The sequence below is a fragment of the Bacillus rossius genome, assembly GCF_032445375.1.
Source record: "Bacillus rossius redtenbacheri isolate Brsri chromosome 4 unlocalized genomic scaffold, Brsri_v3 Brsri_v3_scf4_1, whole genome shotgun sequence".
Taxonomy (NCBI): Eukaryota; Metazoa; Arthropoda; class Insecta; order Phasmatodea; family Bacillidae; genus Bacillus; species Bacillus rossius.
The window spans coordinates 7,056,855-7,081,186 of NW_026962010.1; the positions used below are offsets into that span (position 1 = coordinate 7,056,855).

The 24,332-nt window shown below is 36.9% G+C and overlaps 1 protein-coding gene across 5 annotated transcripts in view; it reads left to right on the forward strand.

The window, feature by feature from the left end:
• The first annotated feature begins 27 nt into the window (after positions 1-27).
• LOC134541678 (exosome complex exonuclease RRP44) overlaps positions 28-24,332 on the forward strand; it is a 79,399-nt gene continuing 55,094 nt past the window's right edge. For 3 of the 5 annotated variants that reach the window (XM_063385294.1, XM_063385295.1, XM_063385292.1), the window contains exons 1-7: positions 56-170; positions 14,278-14,448; positions 16,078-16,235; positions 17,898-18,085; positions 18,422-18,657; positions 21,948-22,077; positions 24,081-24,226. In XM_063385294.1, the coding sequence (XP_063241364.1) occupies positions 117-170; positions 14,278-14,448; positions 16,078-16,235; positions 17,898-18,085; positions 18,422-18,657; positions 21,948-22,077; positions 24,081-24,226 (1,083 nt within the window). In that variant the 5' untranslated portion in view covers positions 56-116. Of the gene's footprint in view, positions 171-14,277; positions 14,449-16,077; positions 16,236-17,897; positions 18,086-18,421; positions 18,658-21,947; positions 22,078-24,080; positions 24,227-24,332 lie in introns of all 5 variants that reach the window. The other 2 variants (XM_063385291.1, XM_063385290.1) reach the window with 2 other exon arrangements.

Genomic DNA, 24,332 nt, shown 5'->3' on the forward strand with positions numbered 1-24,332 from the left:
ATGATAGGTTACCCCTATCAATGTTTCAGTGTTCTATGAGTTACTTTTTTTGAATGTTTGTGTTGTGTGAAATACTCGTGCTTTAATTATTTTTTAAGCTTTGTAAACAATCAAGTATGCTTACTACAAAAACATTTCTTAGGAAAACTAAGAAAGGAAATATTTTGAAGGTATATTTTAAAAGTTTAATTGTTTAGAAGTGTAGAAATAATAATTATTTTATTATTTTTTGATAATCCTGAAAGAGAGCCACTTAACTGAAAAAAAAAAAATTCCCAATTTAAATTTGTATTTTAAATTTCTCTGTTCTTGAATCAGTTCATTATAGTGCATTAAAATACTTTTCTTAGTTTACCAGTAGGCTAGTTTACAATTCTAACGAGTTGGTAGGTTAGGTTAAGTACGTGGTAATATTTGAACGTCGCCGCTTTTAAAAACTGAAGAAAAAATCGGAAACCATTTTTTTACACTTTACACACGTCCCTAAATATACCCCGAAGGGATGGTTTCTGAATTCCTACTAGTTTGTGGATAATAATAGTTTATAGCTCACATTACTATACCAGCGTCGGACGTCGTGGCTCGGGGAACGTTAAGTAAATAAGGATGGAAAAGATGTTTTTCAAGTACTAGAGACGTTCCTAAAAGTACCTTGAAAACATGATTTCTTAATTCCACCTGGTTCGTGAAAAATAACTTTTTAAAGCTTACATTATAATACCTGTGTTTTCTCACTGCCAACTATGGAGAATTAAAAATACGCTGATTTACCCTTTTAATATATTGAAATTTATACCTGGATCCTGAAGGCTTGATCCTGCTGGCTTGTTCCTGTGGTACATGATACTTGCTGTTTTAGTTCAGCACATCGGAAGATCCTGTACATAAAAAAAAAGTCATAAAATAATGAATTGTATTCATAAGTCAAATAAAAAGGATTTTATTTTTCAACCTACAATCATAAATCTTTCTTATTTGGCAATTTCTTTTATGTGCAGGATCTTCTGAGATACTGAACTAAAACAGCAAGCATCATGTAGGCCTACCTACCACAGGATCATGCCATCAGGATATCGCCTCCAGGATCCAGGGATAAACTTGGATACATGAAACACCAGCCATAACGAACACAGAATATATGACGGCTGTAATCAAAGAATTCCCAGGAAAGACTGCAAAATTAAATTTGTCAGTTACTTCAGTGCACAGCACGTATTCCTTATGGAAAAGGAACGACATGAACAATTCAATTCAAATTTTAGGCTCCCATTAGATGCGTTCGTTACGTCACTCAAAATAGTGTGTACTTTAAATACAATGTAACAAAACAAACATTTCGTAATAAAATTACATACTTATTGTAATAAAACAACAAACACTAAATGCAAGCATTAAAAATTTCTTACAACTTCAATACAGTCATTATTTAAACAAATTTCATTATTACATTGACTAAAGTTCTCAAAAATTTTTTTTAAGAAACCCACACATGTAAACATAAACAATGAATGTCTGCGATTGCGTGAATACATAGGTATTGTAATGTAAGCAGTAAGCGGTTATTTTTTCATAATCCTGTAGGAATTAAGTTAGAAACCTTTCTTGTAGGGTTAATTTAGGTATATGGAAAACTTATCTTCCTATTTATCGCAGGTAAATAATGAATGGTGGTGGCAGCGTAAAAGCTCAGGTATTGTACTGTAAGATATATATTTTAATGTTCTCACAAACTAGTAGAAATTACGAAGCCATCCCTTGGGAGAAAATTTAAGGATGTGTGTAGTGTGTGAAAACCATGTTTTCTGTTTTTTTTGTTCTTTTCTAAAAAGCAGCGATGTCCGATAATTACCCGTGCTTTAATAGCATTGCCGAGTCTGTGTTCCTTGAGAGACTGCCTCGATTGTTGTTGTCGCTTTAGTTTCCTTGATACTAGCTGCAACGTGATCCTGTTGTACAGAGATCCCTTGGAAAATTAAAAACAGAGTGGCTGAGGATGTATGATGTCAGTATGTTATGGCTGGGGCCAAGACTGATTTCTAACCTTATTGGTTTCCCACAATTAAGGTGGAAAACAGCCATGGCTACGGCCGTAACATACTTATATTTGACATCCTTGCCGTTTAGAAAGCAGTGTCTGCTATGCTGTATTCCTAAGAATATCTGGAGAACTACAGGATCAAGTTGCAGCTTTAGGGTGTCGACAACACTAAGGCCATCTCTCGTCGAGAACAGTCGTGGCTACACAAATAAAGCACAACATGGTGGTGAGCTCGTCACAGCATCGATAAACTTAGGTTTTTCAGAACTCAGTTGGAATTTTCAAATGTTTTTAGGATTACACATGGGTACGTCTGTAGATTTTGAAAAAATCCCTTTTTTGTATTGCTATTCATGGAATAGCCACTACCTACTCCAGAAATATACCGAGGAGTGATGAAAGTATCATTTTCTAAATTAGATGTAGACAATAATTTTGGTTTTATATTGAATGTAAAGTGTGCTAAATTCCAAGTATTATAATTAGTTTTTAAGGGGTGGGAATGTAGGATGGGGTGGTTTTTTTGAAATCTTATGTAGACCGTGATCTTTCGTACTCTTTCAAAATTAGATGTTGACTATAATTTTTGTAATGGTGCAAAATTTATTCAAGAAGTATCAATGGGTGTTGCAGACATATTTCATTTAATTTTTAACCATACATGTTCAGTTTCTATGATTATTTGGATGTAAAAAATTTCCCCCTCCCTCCCTTTGGTTAAAGGATGTTTTATTTTAGGCAATTTCAAAGGTCATCAGATGTAAAATAATTTTTTACTTACTAAGATATCGACTTGAAATAAAAACTATCTTAATGTATATGAAATAATCTGCAACTTATGTGTTAACCAAAAAATTGTTAGATTTTAAGGAAATAACCTAAAACTTTATTAGAAAATTGCATTTCAAATATAAAAAAAAACAAGTTCAGACCAATATTTTTAGTGGAAAGAATGAAATAAAAACAGGTTTATATTTTTTCCCCACAGATGTATAACAGACCACTGGGTGCAGTTAAAATTTGAGACCATTTACATTCATCCTTTACATGTTATGAGCTTTCATATATATATATATATATATAATAAAAAATATATATTTAATATATATATATATATATATATATATATATATATATATATATATATATATATATACACACACACACACACACACACATATTTGGCTAAAATTGCTGATTTTCCAATTAGTAGGTTTATCTCAAATGGGATTGGACAAAAATATCTGAATTTTTTTCATTATATTCTTTAAGTAACCAGTAAGTAATAAACATATACAAATTTCATCATTGTCTTCTAATTACAATTTTTTTTATAAAGTGTTTTAATTTTTTTAAAAATTACAAATTACAAATTACACATAAGATAAAAATCAATAGTTAGCAACCTAAAAATGGTATTGTGTATCTTAAAATAAAATCTGCCCCTTTTTCATCTCTTAAAGACTGAATTTCATAAAATCGTAAAATTGTGGTTGTTAGTATTTGTATGTTTGTTAGTGGTATCCAAATACTATTCTTATGCTTAAATAAATTCAGAGATATAATTATTTAGTTTTAAATCCTTATTTCCCCCTTCTTCACCTTTCAGCAGTTGAATTTCACAAAATGGTAAAATTGATGTTGATAGAAATTGTATGTTCATTAGTTTTACCTAAAAACCTTCCTTGGGCTTGATTATATTCAAATATGAAAATTATTTATATTAAAACTTAATTTACCCCCTTTTCACCCCTGAGAGGTTTAATTTTTCAAAATCGTAAGTTGTTGGCAGTTTTCTAATGTATTTTATTGGTACTTAATATCTTTTGTTATGCTTGATTAGATTGGTAAATATAATTATATTTATTTATATTTATAATTATTCGTCACGTGCCCACCAAGGGCCGAGCGTTGACGGTGGACACGACACATGCAGTGAATGGTCACTACTCTCCCACACGTCGGTACTAAGAGCAGGCAAGCACACTGCCTGAGGTGGGCACTCCGCTACTGGCCGACATACGCACGTACCTGCAGTGACAAAAACAAAACAGAACACGTACAAACATACATAATTGAAAACAAAGTGTAAAAATATACAGATAAAAAATAAAAACACAATGACGATAGCAAACAATACAACAAAAAACAAAGAACAAGAATCATCCTCATAGCAGTGGATGAAACGGGCAACGGAGTGGCCGCCCCCTCTTCCCCCGGCCTCCGGTCCGAGTGCTGCAGGTGCTGTGAAGAGTATCTGACACAAGTATAAGTAAAATAAGTACGTGTAATAAGGAATATACCTATAAAGACATATTAAAAACAACAACAATAATAATAAAACAGGAACAACTAAAAATATGAGTTCCCTGATTTTTTTAAAAAAATAATTTACCCCCTTTTCGCCTACTAGAGGTTGAATTTTGCAAAATCCCAAAATTGTGGTTAGTAGTTTTCATATGTTTCTTATTTGTACCCAATATCTTTTCTTATGCGTGATTTGTTTCAGAGATATAATTAATTATCTTAAAACTGTATCACCTCTTTTTCATCTCCTTAAGGGTGGGATCCTGTAATTATAATTAACCTAGTTTAAAAAAAAGAAAAAAAGATTATAGTGTATCAATAGTTTTCAGTTAATGCTGGAATCAACAGACAACAATTTAAAAAAAAGTATTTTTGAGTTTTCAATAACATAAATAGCTATTCCCAATAGTGTTTTCATCATTTCATCCAGTATAAGTGTACAACCTTTTTACCTCAAACAGCTTGCCGGAATCAAAATACGACCAACATGGAAAATTCCTTGCTTTCTAACTAGTGGTGCAGGAAAATTGCTAGGACCATAATACAACAACCTGGAAATCTCCTTGCTTTCTGATCCAGTTAGGCAGGAAGGTTGCCAGGAACACAATACGACCAACATTGTAACTGCATTGCTTTGTGAACTAGTGACGAAGGAAGTTTGCCAGGAATACAATACAACCAACATTGTAACTACATTGCTTTGTGAACCAGTGATGAAGGAAGTTTGCCAGGAATACAGTACGACCAACATTGTAACTACATTGCTTTGTGAACCAGTGATGAAGGAAGTTTGCCAGGAATACAATACGACCAACATTGTAAATGCATTGCTTTGTGAACCAGTGACGAAGGAAGTTTGCCAGGACCATGATACTACCACCTTTGCGACTATCTTGCTTTGTAAACTCTTTGTTTCTGTAAAGTTGCCAGGACCATAATATGACTAACATGAAACCTCCTTGCTTTGTAAACCTGTGGCTGAGGAAGTTTGCCAAGACCACAATATGACCAACATGGAAATCTGTTTGCAATGTGAATCAGTGGTTGAGGAACAAATTTCTATAAGGAGACAAAACCACAGACTGAGGAGAATTGCAAGCATCAAGGATAAAAATAATTCTATTTTAGTGGAGCTATAGCTGAATAAAAATGGCTAAGTATTTTTAAAAGTCACAATATCACTATACAGTAAAACCTTTTAAGTAAATTCCTCTTAAGGAATTTTTTTTAAATAGTCAGTTTGAAAAATAAATCACTGGACACACATACACTAATATGTATATATATGTGTATATAATATAAGTTTAACCTTTTATAAGTTTTCCCTGTTTCTAAGTCTAAATTTCTCAGTACTTACCTTGAGAAACTTCTTAACATGTTTTTATTTTATCACTTTGCCAAACTTTTGTACATATTTTTTGTTATAAACTGTAACTTTTTATCTTTGATGGCAAAGCACAACTGCATAGCAAAAAAAAAAGTATTTTTTTGGTAAAAGCAAAAACTGTAAATACTAAAGACAGGATGAAAGATACTTATCTCTAAGCTGTCTGAAGGTATATTTTTGGTTCAAACATATTGTTGTAGGGCATCATCTCAAGGAATTTTAAGTCTCTCTATAACAAACGTTCGTCTGTCTTTAAAAAGCAGCTTAATAGAAATTAAGGTAGCTGTCTGATTTATTACTTTTTAAATAATTCTGCTTCATAGTTTACTGAAGAGTATAACACATGCCTGAAATTAACCGTATGATTGTTATGATTGTTTTTTTTAAATAGGGGGTGTATTTCATATTGTAGCAGTTCTTAGCAGTGTAAGAAAATTAAATTCTTCTGTTTTTAATAGTTTTAAGTTTTACTTGCTTTTTACCAATAGCTCTAGAGTTTTCCATGTATCACACTTTCAAGTGAAAGCAGTGTTAGGGTGGAACATCTAAACTTAATGCTCACGTACATACAGTCAAGGGGCCTGCCTAGTCAGGGGTGTATCTGTCAGCGAGGCGGGGTGATAGTGCGACGCTCGCTGCTGCTTCTAGCGCGGTGTCTCCTCTGAACTGGGGCATTGTCTTCTCTCAGTGCGTAGGACAACTATGAAATTTGAGTGGTAACCATGACATTAGATGGTGAAGAAATGAAGATAATGGTGTAATGCAATGCCCTTGGGTGCTTGAGAATCTTTACCAGGTGTTTCATGTCTAAACATTATTATTCTGAAAACAATGTGTTTTAGCCCTTTTCACTCTCCTAAAGAAAAATAAATGTGGAAACAGAACTACCCGTCTGCCCTCAGCGCATTATTAGTTGCCGTTAGTAAACAGACAGCACTTTGTTATCTCGAACTGTTTTTATTTGGTGTGGTTTCTACTGAAGCTCTGCACAGCCCGTGTGTGTCCAGTAACACAGGCCCCTCAGGCAAGTGTACACCAGTTAGCTGGGGAAACAGTTTATCCATTTCCCCTTCATCAGTTAAGTTGAGTTTCTCGTGATTAACTTGTACAGTTGTAGATTGTAAGATCTAAAGGATCTTTAGCTCCAAGAGCTTCCACTATGCTGCCGTCAGGGAATTGAGCTGAGATATGTATACAGATTGCATCATGAAGCTCGGGAATTATTTCAGGTTTGGTCATTACAACTGGTTGCCTTTATTCTTTAGTTAAATGATTTTGAATATCAGGTGCTGGTGCATTACAACTACTTTTCCTTTTTAAATGAAGTAGGTTCATAAATAGTAATTAGGTTCAACTCTGTCATGGGAAATTCTTTGGACTGACATTATTTTTTGATAGTTTTTGAACAGTTTGGTTTCAATATGCTTACAACCATTCCGGGACTGGTTGATATATTTTAATAACACAGGTGGTTCGTCATGGCCTGGGCCGGAGTGCCGGAGAGCGAGTGATACACGGGCGCAAATGGCTTAGCGAATCGCAGACGACAGAGTGGCCACAGTGGGAGCGACCAAAGGGCAAAACTGCAGTGCTTGTTCTTGCCGGTCTGCGTGATGTCTTTGAGGAACCTTCGGTTTTTGTTGCTTTATAACCACGATAATAAGCACCTATTGCTGAGAAGGAAGTTCGCATCACGAGATTGAAATATGAATTCCAATATTTTTATTTTATATTTTATTTCATATTGTGACATGCCCATATCTATAGTTTTTACACTTCAAATAATGGGCACAACACAGACACCAACACTGAACACATGAGACCAGGCACCTCTGGCATGTCAGAACCACGCAAGATGACAAGACCTGCCAGGACAGTCTAGCAGGCAGGCACTCTCACATACAAAGACCCACAAGCCAACGAAGCAACAAGACAATTACTTAAATTCATTAATACTTTTACAAAATGTAAACAGGGTCGCGGCGCGCGCAGGTTAGCAGCTGGCTGGCGACCCCGCACACCCTCTGACGTCACTTCCCCCCCTCCTTTCCTCCGCTCTCTGCGCGACGCTCTGCCTCGGCGCCATTAACCTGACACCAGGCAGCTGCCGACGCCTTTCTCGATAAATCTGGCGTCGGGTCAGTGCGGAATGGCGCGACTAGCCCGAGCCGTGCTCGTGAATTCTAGAAGTCGCGCTTGAGCCTATATAAGCCCAGGACGCTGGCCTTTGGGAGTTGAGTTGAGTTCAGTCCCGGGTGATAGAGCCGCGGGTGTGGCAGAGTTCCGGGGCGAGAGAGTCTGCGCGATAGTGTCACGTGTGTGGTGGAGTTGCTCGGCCAGCGAGTTTCTCGGCGATAGTTGGGTGGCGAGAGTGCCGCGGGTGTGGCGAGAGTCCCGAGCAAAGTTCCAAGCGAAGTTCCGAGCAAAGTTCAGAGTGGGCTCTCGGCGAAGGCAAGTGCGACGGCGGCGACGGAGGTCCACGAGGGTGCTGTGGTGAGAGTTGCGCCAGAGGTGCGGCCCAGTGAGGTGTGCGGTGTGCAAGAACCGAGTGACTGGGGAGTAAGCATTTTTAAGTGTAATTGATTATTAGGCATTTTTGGAAGATTATTTGTTAGTGATGTAAATATTGGCAGTCAAACTGTGTAGTGGTAAAAGTTTTAATTGGGTTATCCATTTACTAATCCAGTAGTTTTCCCATGACAATTATTGTTTTTAATATATTGTAACAATACAAAAACATATGTGGACAACAAATATATACAGAACAAAACACATACAAAAACAAACACTAAGGTAAATATAAAAAAAAAACCCAACTAATTATCAGTAAATTACCCAGAGTATCAAGTTTATTGAAATTAGAGATAAGTCTAAAGATAATATCGTTCTTTTTATATTAGGTACATAGAGTAGATTTTAATCTACTGTTAAATTGTGGTACTCTAATACGAGCATTATCAAGAATATAAATATAGAGTTTATATTTGAATTATAACAATTTTTAAAAGAGATTGCATCAAGGTATTCATGACAGTTAGCTAGAGAAGGTAAGTTAGGTTCTTGAAAAATTTTTAGCCTAATGATTTTATATATTTTATGTTGAATAGGATCAATTTTATCACTATCAGATTTATTAATAATATTTCAAGTGACTGAACAATATTCTATTTTAGACCTAAGTGTAATAAAGAGAAAGAATAGAATTTTTTATTTGTAGGAAGAGTCCTTTTGGAACACGTAAGTTAAGTGATTTACAATTGACATGCAGGTGAAAATATAGTTTTCAATATAAAATAATTTCAAGCTCTTTTAGAGAGAAAGTTTTAGGAATTGGAGGATTATCTAATTTGTAATCGTATTTGATAGGAAGTTATTTCCTTGTGAAGAACATACATTTTTTTTTGTATTGAGAGTTACTTGATTTGTTTTGCAGTACTTGTGAATTTAATTAATTTCAATATGAAATAGTAAACAACCAGTTTTTACAAATGTTGAGATCATCTGCAAACAGTACACCAGTGGAATTGGTGGGAACGCGAGAGATGTCATCGATGAATATACTAAAGAGTAAAGGAGAGAGTGTATCTCCCTGAGAAACACCAGAACAGTCTTTAAAGAGTGTACATTTTCAGTTGTTTATAGATACGAAATAGCTTCTTTTGTTAAGGTACCTAATTGGAGAACCTTTTCACAAAATTGTCACTTAAACCAAAGTTAGATAGTTTCCTAAGTAAAATAGTATGTTTGACAATATCAAAAACATTTGCAAGGTCGAAGCAGCAGGCATCCAACTGGCCCTTGTTTGTGACTTCATTATACATAGGATTTAGAAAAGTAATAAGATTGGTAGCAGTGGTCATACCAGCTCTAAAACCATGTTAGAAGAGAGGAAACCTATTTTTAATTTGAAAATTTATAATTTTAAAAATAATGTTTCCAAAAAAAATTTCAAAAAACTGTTTAGAAGAGATATTGGGGGATAATTTTTACCATTTCATTTGGAACCACTTTTGTGTACATAGGAACTACCATTGCTATTTTCCATTTAGAAAGAAAGTTATTAGTGTTAACACTCATGTTAAATAGATGTTTAATTAGGGGTATTAATATGTGAGAGCAACCTTTAAGAATGAAATTAGGTTTACCATCAGGGCCAGAAGACATAGAGGAATTTAGAGATTTAATACTCCAAAGTACAGGGCTTTCGGATATAATTGGATCTGAGATTGTATCATGTCACACATCAGGAGCATTAACAGTTTGCTTATCATTGGAAGAGACAAATGCACTAGAAACATATTCAGCAAAAACATTCGATAGCAAAACATGATCAGAAGATACAATATCATTTATTTGAAGAGTAGGCCTGTATGGTTCGTGAAAAACCATTTCTCATTATTTTGACTAAGTGCCAAAACTTTTAGGGTTGGTCTTTATATTGTTATTAATAAATCTGGACCAATTAATTTTATCATATTTGATAAGGTTTTTAACTTGCTTACGATAAAACCATAAATAAGAATAATATAAAATGTTATTAAAATTTCTTTTATATAGTTTATATATTTTTTTCTAGATTTTAGGGCTTGTATTAACTCCCTAGAGAACCAGCTAGGGTACTTTGAAGTATTTCCTGTAATTTTTGGGATATATTTGTTAATATTATTACATATGCAATCTGTTAGTTGATCAACTTGATAATTACCAGCAGTATATTTTTAATAGTTTGTCCAATCTTACTTATGTATGGTTTTGAAAAGGCTGAGAAAATCTCCATTCTTATAATTTCTGAAATCAGTAGCTGGGGTAGTCTTGTAGAGTAAAACATCAAGAATAATTTTTATAGTTAATGCCGGATGGTACATGACTTCCTTGATGAGAACTTCATCAGGTTGTGCCTCATTTCCTGTCCGTCATGAACACTTTATTATAATGTTATAGTTAAGAATATCTCAATTCACAGCAATCAGAGTATAATTTTGTTTTTAAAATGGATATATATTTTTAATGTTTATTTATTTTTTCAAAATATTTTTTAGAGATTAAATTTTTTTTGTAAAGTTGCAACTAAGTAACGAGAATTTAATAAAAAATGTTTTTATTAGGCCCATTAAATGTAACCCAAGATTTTTGTGTACGATATGCAATGTCTACATGTATTCCGTTTAGCTATAGATTAAAAAATATAAAATGTAGGATACAGAAACAATATATGTATGTCGTTGAAATGAGCATTAATTGGGCAACAATATTTGGTTCAAGTAAATTTCCTTATGTTAGTTACACACGGGCAGGAGGGGCAGGAGGGGCGGGAGGGGGCAGGGGAGTCCAGCCCTCAGCCCCTCACTGTGGGGTCTGAGTGCAAATAAACACAGCCATTTTTTAATTAAATGTATTTTGATAACAAGTTCGCTAAGTTTTGCGCTGATAGCCAGTACAAGCTGTGTGTAACTCAGTTTTTACTTATCTTTAGAGATAATTCAGAGTCCTTCAAACAGCGAAGATCTGGTAAACAGGGAATGAAAAGGTATCTTCAAAACGTGGAAAACACAGGGAAATTACATATTCTCAGTTGCCAAACCGGATTAGTAATTTTTAATAGTACTTGTGTGTTTTTCTGATCTCTTAAAACCAGCTTGTATTTTAGATACAAATTCATGTGTAGTTAAAAAAATAATTTTTTATTATTAATTAAACATTAGAAAAAACATTCGGTGAATCATACGTGAATTGATTTAATGATTTGAAGCACGATCAAATGTCTATAGTCATTCACACTCTCTGAATCAATTTATTTTTAAAATTTAATCAAATTTACATAGTTGTTTAATGTTACAGACTGGCAGTGTAGGTTGATTAACTTTGAAGAAACTGATAACAGGGCAAACTGTATTGTGCGGGAGAATGCATTATTGTTACAAGAATAGTGGGTATGGGGTAGCGAGGCAAGGCAGCTCGCTCACAAGTAGGAGGGGCTTGGGTCATTACTGCTAACAACGGCACCTTGCTACCCCCTCCCCCTCGGCACGCCCCCAGAGCCTCTCATGCGTGACGCGGCGTAACTAGGACGCCATTGTTCTGGGAGCTTCGGGCGGAAGGGGACTGAGGGTTGTAAAGATGATGACGCCAGCCTCCGAGGCTGTGAAGTGGAGAGAGCGAATGACCCCTTGCTGAGTGAACACGGATGACAAGTGACGGGCCTCGTGTGTGGAGTCTGGTGCTTCGGGACTGTGCTGTGCGAGGCAGTGTGTTGGACACAGGTGCGGGTCAAGAGGCGAGCAGTAGAACCGAGCTCCAGTGGGGAGAGTGAACTGCGGACTGTTTTTGTGGACAGACATTTAAAGTGTTGCAATTTTATTAAAACTCCAAATAGTAGTTAATAAATAAAACTGTATTTAATTAATTGGGCTATCCTTTCCGAACATGTTTTCTCACACTTATCATTATGGTCAGTTAGGCATGTTTTGTGTGTTTGAAATTTGGTTAAATGTATTTGTAGTTTAATATATTTATGGTGTCTGGCTTTGAATGGTTAATTAGACTGGGGAAAGTCGTTTGGTTATACTGGGAAACGGAGTAAAATTCTGGACGAAGAGGGTGGGAAGCCGGTGATAGGTTGGTGCAGTGACCTGCATACATATTGGTAGTGGGTAACATTACTTTGGTTGTTAATGTAAGGATTTATGATTAATGGTTAGCTGTATGTATCTAGTGATGAATAATTCACAGTTTATTTTGGATTATAATCAGGGTGTCGACAAATTTGGAAAACAGGGAAATGTCAGGGAATTTATTTTTTCTGGAAAAGTCAGGGAAATGTCAGGGAATTTTAACCTAGCCTCATAAAAGTCAGGGAAATTCTCAAGGCAATTAATAATTATTTTACTAAAATTTACAATTACTGCTTGCTTGCGCAGCAGTATTTTCTGTTGCGGTTTTTCTAGGACGTTTAACAAAATTAGTTGCGTAGTACCGTACTTTCCGGTAGGGTGTGCTAGTATGTTCCTTTTGCTCTGTGCCAGAGGCAGTTTCTTGTTATGTTTTGGTAATGGCTGCCGGCCCGATTCGTGTGTGTGGATGTTATTACCCTCCAAAAATTGATAGTTTCAAAACTCTTTCTGCTGCTATTAAAGATCCCCTACTAGAAGCAAAGCTTGCATTCTTCATAACCCTGGCCAATCATGTTGAATATTTTCTCACTGAATTCCAATCAGATCTACCTTTGGGCCATTTTTTGCACAGTGCTCTCACACCTGTTTTGAACAACCTAATGACAAGGTTTGTAAAAGAATAGGTATTTAAAACAGCAAGTAGTCCTAAATCTATAGATGTAAAAGATACTAAGAATCTAACATCATTTGAAAAATTTGATATAGGGTTTGCATGTCGTGCTGCACTAAAGACCTTCAGATTATGGAGTTCCGTCGTGATTGTCGCAATGCATTAGCGAAAATGGTGTCAAAATTGTTGGAACGTAGTCCTTAAGCTTATCCACTGACAAGAGCAATTACATGCTTTGATCCTTCTGTCGCAGCTGATCCCAAACTTCGAGCACAGCGAATAACTTCTCTGCTTGACATTCTGATGGAAAATCGTTGATTGTTTAATGACGAATCAGGAGACCTCATTGATTGCACGGCGTATCGTCTATGATGCTGTCCTATCCTATGGTGAAGTGAGAGATGTCCCTATCACCAAATCTCTTATTCATGCGGCCAGAAATTCTCGAGCGAAGTATGCAGAGGTGAAAGCTAAAGAGTCCATTGATGCTTGTTCCAAGGAAAAAGAAAGGTGGCAAAAAAGGTATGCTGAAATTGCTGTGAAAGACTTGGAGAAAAAAAAAAGCAAAATTACTGGAAAATGCTGCAAAGGAAGCAAGTCGTTTGGAAGCTGAAATAGACACACTGAGGAATCAGTAATTTTTCTGCGTAGTGCTGTGTTATTTCAGTGTTGTCATATGTTTGTGTGTGGATTAGTACAGATGTTGGGATTACATTTAAATGGTATTGTTTATCTATATGTATAATATTTTATTGCTTGAAATACTTAAACTTATTTTGAAAGTTAAAACATTTGTATTGCATGGTAAGTACACTATTGTTTACTTTGCCTTTAGTTTAAGTTCTTCATTATTTGCAAACATGTTACAATGCACCAAAGGTCTGTTCAGTTTAATATATAAGGTTTTTTTGTTTCCGTATAGATACTATTATGCAATCGCACGCACACACACTCCCACACCAAAACTAAGGAAACAAAATTAAAAAAAATAATCTTACAATTTACAAGAAAGGTCAGGGAAAATCACAAATTTTGATCTGGAAAACAGGGAAAAGTCAGGGAATTTTGTAGAGCGGGTTTTGTAGACACCCTGATTATACATTTTTTAATATGTTATGACCCCTACCATCACAAAATTAATCAGCCTTATTGATAGTATCATAATCATAGTACATTTCAATACCAAGTATTGTTTTACTGTGCACTCTTGTAAAGTGATTTGAAATGTGATTTGTGTATGATTGTGCATGTTTTACTTTTCCAGATCGTGAGGGAGCATTATCTCAGAGATGATATCTGGTGTGGATCCAACTTGTGTGCCAAGTGCCTTCACAAAGCTCACGAACTGGTCTTGGATGATGAACCAGTTTCAAACAGTTCTTTGTTCAGCTTCCCACACTACGTGGTAGTGGATACCTGCGTGGTGCTCAACCAGGTGAGCTTGCTCAACCGTCACGTGTTGAGCAGCCGGGCAGAGTGTAGCTTGTCTACTAGGATCAGGCCGGCCATCCACGCTGAAAGATCCGGTAACAAGAGAAGGAATTGGAACATGTCCACTACACACTCCCTATTCGGCCGTTTACGGCCGAAGCCAGCCGGCTGACTGCCTGAGCCAATGGAGATGGGATTTTCCCGTCCCCATTCGACCGAACATTACAACATCCTTTAATACTTAATAATTTATGGTCATCTATTGTGTGCGGATACTAAATAGTATTAACTTCGTAATGAATTTTAACAAGGTGGGCAGTATTTTAATAAAATTACTTGTCAAAAATCAGGTCCAAGCCACGGTACGGTATTTTTTTTTAGTCGTTTTCGTTTTTATCAGAGAAGTTTCATTATATAGTTTAATCTTTCGCTCTGCAAAGCGAATGATTTGATAGTCGACGTAAGTGCTCCGGCAGCAAATTCTAGCGTAGGGTGCAGAACTACGTGTGAGTTGCGTTCAGCAATTTAGTGATTGATATTGACTACTGGTCCATATAATTAAAAACATTTATTTATTGTGAATATTATTGATATAAATTGTGTTTATAAACATTTATTTCAAGTGTATTTATATATTCCCGTATGTATAATTCTTTTGTGTTATTAATTATAAATTATTCCATTGTTACTAATAAATAATTATAATTAATAAATTGCAGTCACCATTCAGCATATTTATTAATCATCATTTCAATTCTAATCCATCTTAATTATTCTTCTAAATTAATTAATATTCTACATATGTTCATATTAATATGGAATACTTGTTATTTATTTAATTATTTTACGGTAAGTTTAAAATTAGTTCACTGTCTTAAACCTTTTAAATCAAAAGGAAGTATAACATCTAACGCACATACATAAGTACAAACAACTTATTTTTTTTTAAAATAAGCACGTAGCAAGAGGATATACAACTGGTAACTGACGGCTGAATGTCGGCTCTAGTGGTTGCTTGTTCGGTTGCTCTGCATGTTGTCTGTGTATTCGGCCAAACACGGCTGGATGAAAGTATGGCCCATTACGATTCCAGTGGATGTATTTATGTTAAACTTACAGTTTGGCTGAAAAACGCAAAAACACCATATTTGCGAACTTTGCCCTTGAATAAATTTTTTTGCAAATTTCGGATTCATGGGGACTTATTGCGTTTAATTTATAATGGTGTTCCGAACATTCATACAAATTTTCAGCTCTATGCAAATTTTTGTAACCTTATCCCTAATTTTTGGGCTAACTTGACCGGGCTACTGTAAAAAAAAGTCTAACCTTATCTTAAACACTAGGTAGTTTGTCTGATAATGGTAACCAATTAACTGGCCATAGCTAAATTTCACTTAAAACACTACTTTACTGAGTTATTAGGTATAATGTGACATGGTGAATGAGATTACCATTACATTTTTCGTGACAGAACAAAGAAGGAGTTCTGCAGGTTTTATATTTGACTACGGCAGTTCTCGGCATCTCTGCGAGTCTACACTGCCATTCTTGCAGCTTTGGTTCCAGGAGTTTTCCACATTGGTCCCAAGATGGTTCCGTGCTGCCATGCTTGTGTGTGGAATGATTGCAGATAGACGTGCTGGAAGAAAAGGCGATGTGCAACGTCATCGTGGTGCAGACGGTTCTGGACGAGGTGAAGCATCGCAGCTCCTCCGTGTACAAGCGCTTGAAGGACATCCTGTCCAACCCTCAGAGGAAGTTCTACATCTTCGTGAACGAACACCACAGGTGGCTGGTGAACCCGTTCATTAACATGGTGGCCATGCCGTTGAAACCCTGATATTTATCGCAAATAAAAGGCTTTCACTATTTTTGTTTTCATTAGAATTGTTTATTGGAATTTTTTAAAATGTATTGTAGCTGGGTGGGAATTAACCAGCAAATGCCTGTGCAGCTGAAACATAATTCCTAATTACACGATCTTAAACAACTCAAATCCTGGGGGAAAATAATGTAACTCATAAACTCAAATGTAGTTATTGAGCAATATTCATTGAAAGGTAATTAATTATTTTTAACTATTAGTACAGCTAGATTTTTGGGATTGGTAAGTTTCTGCTCTGTACATGACCTTCCTGTTGGATGTGAAATTAAACTAATAGTTTAAATGAACTAAAATCACTTAAATCAAAAAAAGAAAAAAAATATTTTATTAACAAACTCTTATCTCCAGAATTTGTTTAGCCTAAGTTTTACATTTTAACTAGTATTATTTTATATAATTTTTTTAAAAAAATAACCAAAAACTTACAAACTTTGAGCTACTCCTTAAAAATTTAACTTAACAACTAATAAACTATGATTAAATCCCAACTAATGAGCTCAAGGAGAAACACTCCGGCGACTTATTATAACATGTTGACAGACAACTGGCGGATCCAGGGAAGATAGGGGAGGGGGGTATAGTGGCATGCCCCCCTTCCGAACCCTGAATAATTCCATATTTTCTTCAAATTCCTTGTCATCGTTTTACCAAATTTACTAAAGTATTATATTACTGCAGTTCTAAAGATAATAGGATGTTTTTGAACCACAAATAAATTTTACTAAATATTTCAGTTGTAAATGTTCTAAAATTTTAGTATAAAAATTAATTTTGCCCTCTCCTGACCATCAGTACCACCAGGCTGGATCCACCCTTGTGACAGATTGAAACAGCTCAGTTCCCCGGCTAGCTCTATGGTCCAAATGTTACATAAATAAACACTTGAAGCTATTATCCTAGGGGGTTGAAAAATGTTTCAGTTCAAAAATATTTTACCATTAATGATTTAAGACAGAAATAAAAATGTATCTGTTCTAAAGCATTCACCAGCCATCACTACAACCAATCATTTAGTCACAAACCTATGTCCAGACACAAATGTGATGGGCGAGTGAACATTGAGAGACTCTGTGACATCTGTTAGGGAGAAACATATTAATAGCGAGGTCAATAATGCAGACGACAAAACGCAACACCACAGTAGAGCGACAATGTGAAAAGAATTAGCCATGACCTACAGTAAGGAACCATCCTGCAAATTTTCTAGAAATAATCGGTGGGGCTGTATCGAGACTCACGGCCGTTGGTTTCACGTGAAACCTCTATGTCAGCGAGTCGTTCTTAGTGTAATGGTTTAAAATAAAAATAATAAAACGAGACATTGACTACGTACTTAATATTTTAATTCAAAACAGACACTAAATGGTAGTTTACTATTCGTTGTCGGTGCAGTCTGGTCAGTGTGGTCAGTGTGGTGGTGTGGTGGTACAGTGTGGTGGTGCAGTGTGGTCAGTGTAGTGGTGTGGTGGTACAGTGTGGTGGTGCAGTGTGGTGGTGCAGTGTGGTCAGTGTGGTGGTACAGTGTGGTCAGTGTGGTGGCGTGGTGGCGTGGCGGTGTGGCGCAGGGACACGTACGTGGAGCGCCGGCCGGGGGAGACGGTGAACGACCGCAACGACCGAGCCATCCGCGTGGCGGCGGCGTGGTACGAGAGCCACCTGGCGGGCCCGGGGGAGCGTGTGCGGGCGGTGCTGCTCACGGACGACGCCGGCAACAAGGAGCGGGCCGTGGCCGAGGGCCTGACTGTGTGCACCGGTGAGTGGCACACTTCTGTAGCACTGCAACATGTAGCTGAAGCAATATAATCTGCGTGTTACCACTGCAAATCGTAAAACTAAAGAGAAATACTTGTTTTATAATTTTTTTTTTTTTTGGAAACGTTGATACTGTGATTTAGCGCATAATTGTCTCATTTTTATACTAAAATTGAGTCTGAAAAGAAAGGGTTAGACTTTCATGCGAAAAAAGAAAGGTTTTGTTAGTTGAAGTTATTCATAAAAAACAAAACCTGTTCATGAAAAGCGTGTTTGTTGAAAGAGTAGCTTGTACAAGACAAGAGTGGAGAGCGATGCGGCCGGTCTGTGCCTGCAGTAGTGGAGTACGTGCGCAGCCTGCGCGGCCACGCGGGGCTGGAAGACAAGCTGAACCTGGCCAGCCTGCAGTACGTGGGCGGCTGGGCGGGGCGGGAGCCCCTGTTCCCCCCGCACCTCACCCCCGCCCAGGTGCACGCCGGCGTGAGGAGCGGGCGTCTCTGCCAGGGCACCTTCCTGGCCTCCCGCGAGAACTTCCTGGAGGGCCAGGTCAACGTGGACGGCCGGGACGGCATGGTGCGGTTGCAACCGTTCAGCACTCTGGCTTCTATGGTCGCATGTTTGTGTTTCAAACATTTGGACGTGATAACGTCTTATAAATCGACTAACGTCGGCTGCACGCACGAAAAAGCATGACTCATTGTCACATTCCGCCTGAGCCGAGCGTGCGAGAACCGGCCAACCACCGTGCGAGAAAATCTCCTATGATATCAAACAGGATGAGGCGGGCTTTTTAACTAATCGTGTTATGATTATATTCAAACAAATTATTTAAAATAAATTTGCAAAAAACTGTTAAATAATATTTGAAAATTAAAAAAGTATGCAATTTTTTCATCAGTGTTTTCCTATGACGTTATCGCGTAGAATTATCGTCTGTAAACCGACTTTACAGACAACCCCCCCTTTTTTTTAACAGTGTGTGATAGTGTCTTGAGACTTGCATCAAGGTCAGTTTTGAAACTGTTCCTTAAGTCTTTGTACAGTGTCTGGATTGTGACTGGCGTGGGTGAAGTAATGCTAGCGGGTAACAGCTCCCCATCACGTACGCAACATCGCTGAATGTGACATCTGTGTGTCACGTAGTGTCATCACTACTACCATCTCGGCAGGTTTGCGTGACATTGAGTGTAACGTGCTGGATTGGAATGGGCTTGGGGTTCAAGTTGGTAGCTTTTATAGGTTAAAGATTGATTAATTAATTTTATTAGTATCCATCTGGAAAAGTATTGATTGAAGTATATTTGACAAGTCATTTATGCTTCTCTATCCTTGGTACTGATTAATGACTTTCTTGCACGAAATAAATGATGCTGTCCAAGAGAACGGCGGGAATTGATTAGGTTGTTTTGTAAGATTATAATACTCATGACTAAATAAAAATTGTAATATTTATTTCAAGGTTAAAGCTCTTTAATTCCCCAAAGTTCCTGGGCTAAAACTTATTTAGGATGAAAGTTGGATTAGGGATCCTTTGTCCTGTTTTTAGTTTCATGCAGGTATAAAGCAGGTTGAACATAATTGTGAATTCCGCAGGTCTCAACCATTACTTAAAGGGTTGTAAAAATAGGGGTTGGAGGAATCAAATCTATTATAGTTATTGTAAACCTTTTAAATATAACCTAAAACTTTGGTTTGAAAAATATTGCTTACTGAAAATACTTAAATCAAAAATAACTAACTGGTCTCTAGAAGTTAACTAATTATTAATACAAAGTACTGGATATCTTAATTAACACATTCTACAATAATGCAAAAGTTTAGAGGTCTGGATGTTTTGTACTCACACTTAGTCATGACTTTATTATTGAACCCATTTTGATGACTTTTAAAATAGAGGTAGCTGATACTTTAGATTAAATCATAAAGTAATTTATTCCATAAATTAAAAAAAAAATTCCTTAGAGAATAGCCATTAAAGTCTATTTACAAATACATGCTTGATGCGGGCCACACACACACACAGTAGCCTATGTTTAAAGATAGAATAAAAATTTTTTTGGGCATTTTATAAAGTTTAAATTTTATAATAAACTAAAAATCCATTGCAGTTCATTTTTTCTATCCTACTGTAGGTACACGGTACTGCGAACATGAGTTCTCTTGGCAGTTATATAGACAATTGTGGAGCAAGGGCAAAACACATTTCGTCTCAAAAAGGAAACGGAACCCATCAACGATGAGAACCACAGCTAGTTAGCAAAAAAAAGTAGAGATAATATGTTTGAGCTTATTTCATAGTTTTAAATAATGTTTTACAGAGTTTTACATTAAAAGATCAGGATTAAAAACTAATTATATTGCTTGCTTAGCATGGAATGCCCATTAATAAAAAAGTAGATATTTGTTGTGTTTGAACTGTGAGTGAAGTTTATGTAGGGCTTAGCTTGTTGGTAATTTTTTATAATTGGACTTTTTTTGGTTTGTGATATGGAATGGTCGCCCCTCAAAGTGAGGGCAGACCTACAACTAGCTATTTAAGGACAATGGCAAAGCGGTGATGAATGAAACTGGACATTTATTCAAATACAATTTTAACTAAGTAGCAAATTGAACCAGTTAAACAACTTTGTTCACGCCCCTCATGAACGGGACAGCTGAGCTCGGGCAATGCTGCTCACGTAATGGTAGCATAGCACTGCTTACTGGCCTACATAGGCCTGCTCAAACTAAACACTATGATAGTGATATCACATGACATGAGTGAGCTTGCCGGCAGCCGCGAACTCATGGTACTTGAAAAATTTCTGACGAGTCACGAATAGCTCCTGACCTTCACCAGTGCTCTGCAGTGAACTTATTCAATACATGAGATTACCTACAACAGTTTTACTAAGTAAACAATGTTCCTACACATGCTAGTGTAGGAACTCTTTGTGGAACGGCACATAAATCGGCCGGAGATCGAATACCTGTCTTCCTCGAATGTTGGAACGAGTTCCTAGTTCACTTAGTCTCTCGAGACCGACGGTTACTCCAGTCGCGAGTTTGTGAACTTGGGGCTGGGTAACTTGCCGTTACTCGCCTACAATGTCTCCCGTGGACCTGAAGTTCTCCGCTGCCTTGCAGGTGGACCGCTCGGACAGGAACCTGGGGCGGGCTGAGGCGGGTGCCACTCGTCCCAGGCTCAGTCGCTGAGTCACTGGTCCTCGACTCCCCCCGCGTCGCAAGTTGCCAGTCACTCGCTCAGGTCCCAGCTTCCACAGCGATCATTAGCGCCACTCGTCGTACAGCGAGTTCATCAGCTCGCTAGTCTTCGCAGAGACCCGGTCATGTCTGCACCTAACATAGTTCGGACAAAGGTTCCGCCGCAGATCATGGTTGCTGGTGCTGTCCAGCCCAGAACTACTCGGTGGCCATCGGGTCCGGTCTAGGAGGTGCGGGGGTCAGTATACACGTGCTGTGGCATGACGTCACTCGCACACTGCTGCACTGCGGGACAACTTACCCCAGGCAGCGGTTACACTAGAACACCTTCACAGCCTACACTTGGGCTTTACTAGGTTACAGATGTACACACCGCAACAGTGAGTTTGATGCTGCTGTTTTACTCTGGTTGCAAATCATCACTTATATTCTTTGTACTATATGTTTTTGTGTGTGTGGGTTTATTTAGTGGTTTTTTATTGTTGTCTTTCACTTCCCATTACCATTAATGCCTGTGTGATGCCTAACTATTTAGGTCTGTGTTTATTCTTTTCGATATAGAGACCTTAATCATAAGATAAACTTAAGTTTGAGATGACAGAAACAGTAGAAAGCTTGTCGTTGCAGAGAAGCAAGTGAGATGTGAGACAATCCTCCAGGTCCTGGTCCAAGGTCGAGAAGGCCTGAACCGGGCCGTCGATGGTGACACGGTGGCCCTGGAGATGCTTCCAGAAGACCAGTGGGCTGCTCCTTCTGAGATTGTTTTGGTGGACGAAGGAGATGATCCAGGTTCGTAATGACCCCCGGAACTCCAGGAGTCGCTCATCTCACTTCCTCAGCTTGCACGTACGTGGTATTCCCTGGCACGTGCTTTGTCACAGTATATAGACGGAACCGTGAATGGCGAGTCTTCTCCATAAACTGTATTGTTTTGGGACTGTGTGAATACAAACAGAAATTTCAAGATGAGGGTCTTTCTTCAGGACTAAAACCACTATTATTATAAATAAATAAATAAAATAAAAATAAAAATATTGGGTACGTGTACTTATGTACACGCGTGAGATGTTATATTTCTTTGGCATCATTAAAAAATAGTTTTAATTGCATGCAAATAATTAATTACAATAAAATAATAAAAGGGCTGGAAAAAGATAGTCGACACAGTCAATAAAGTTTAGTTTAAATTTGAAAAATTAAAAAAAATTTAGAGAATAATAAATATATATGACCTAATTTGTACTAAATATTATAAGATTATTAATTTTAAATATTTATTATTGATTAGTTAATATTTTAAAATAAAATAAAAAAAGTGTTTTCAAACAGTTCATTTCAAATTTATAGCCTATTCATTGGTTGGGGATGCAAAATCATCCAGTCTTCAATTTATTGACACACTAACTTCATCATTCAGTATCATCCTGTAACTTCTACCCCCTTGCAGTCATGAGGAGGTGAGAGTAGTGTTGCTACGTACAATAGTCAGACAATATGATGATTAGTTTCATCACTTTAAATCAATAAAATGGTATATTTAAAATAGGGATTAACTCACGGTTGTACACATATCACTAACTAAGCCTAACAAATGCAAATATTATGTTCTTGAGTAGAACAGATCTTTTGGTGGGCAATATTAAATGTATAAAAAATTATACAAAACAACTGAGTCGCACCTGTGTTTCCGTACCATGTGCGTCTCTGCCTGAGGACGGGAGCAGATAGCAGTTCCCGAAACGTCACTTGTTTCTGTTTTGGTAAAACTATTGTGTTTGTTTCGTCTTTTCGTTTTGTCGTGTTTTTGTCTCGTTTCAACTGTTGTTCTGAATTATTTTGGGTTCAATATTTTTGTGTTGTCATCATTTGTGGGGGTTTTTATCGTTCTATTCTGTTTTGGAAAACTATCGTGTTTGTTTCGTATTTTCGTTTTGTCGTGTTTCTGTTTCGTTTCAAACGTTGTGCTGAATTTTTTGGGTTCAATATTTCTGTGTCGTCATCATTTGTGGTTTTTTTTTTGTTCTCTTAGTACATTTTTCTTTGTTTTTCTTTGTTTGTTGACTATATTCCTGTTATGGAATATATTTGTGGTGTTTATATCCTTGTTGACAACAGCAATTTTTTGCTTAATTTTGTGTTTTTTGTCCCTTTTTTTATTATTTATTTATTTCTTTATTTTTCATTTTTTAGTTTTTTAGTTTTTCTTCAACAGAAAAAGTTCTTAGCAATGGCGTATGTCCAAAAGCTTACATCAAGTCATGCACTCCCATTGCACAAATCTTTCAAAGATAACAAAAAACAGATATCTTTACAGGGATAACCTAAGTTAAACCTAAGTAATTTTTGCAACCAAAACTCAAGTGAAGAACTTTCCCCGACAAACATGACTGTAAATTAGACAACTTAACTCCTTCATTAGCATACATGTGAGTAACCAAATTTTGTAAACAAAAATTAACATGAGGACAAGATCCTATAACAATATGAGAAAAAAAATAAGGAATGGAAACAACAAGCAAGGCTTACTGTAAGGTTATAATTAAACTATCAGGCTTATTTATTGTATGTTTAAAACTATTATACTAACAGCCAATAGTAGTGGGCCTCTGTCGAACACTAACAAAAGTGCAGTGCATTATGAATACGTTCCGATTACGTTGTGGAGGTGGTAGTCTCTGGTTTTGGAGTTGTCCAAGGAGCAGGATGTCTTACTCCACACAACACACACTGGTAGTGATGTGTGTACTAACCGCAGTGCAGTACGAGTGTCGTGTTGTGAATGCACGTCTCAGGAGACGTCCTAGAGGAGGAGCCGTCTCCCGCCCCAGAGGAGACGAAGCAGCGGGCGGAGAGACAGCCGACCGGCAGGATCGTTGGGATCATTCGCCGGAAGTGGCGTCAGTACTGCGGGATCCTGCAACTGAATCCTGTTCAAGGGGTTAGCTTCCTTTTTTTTTAAATTTTATTTTCTGTGTTTTTAAATAATATTTGTATATTCTGACCCTTTATTTACATATTCCAAGTAATTTAACAGCCTTTGTTTT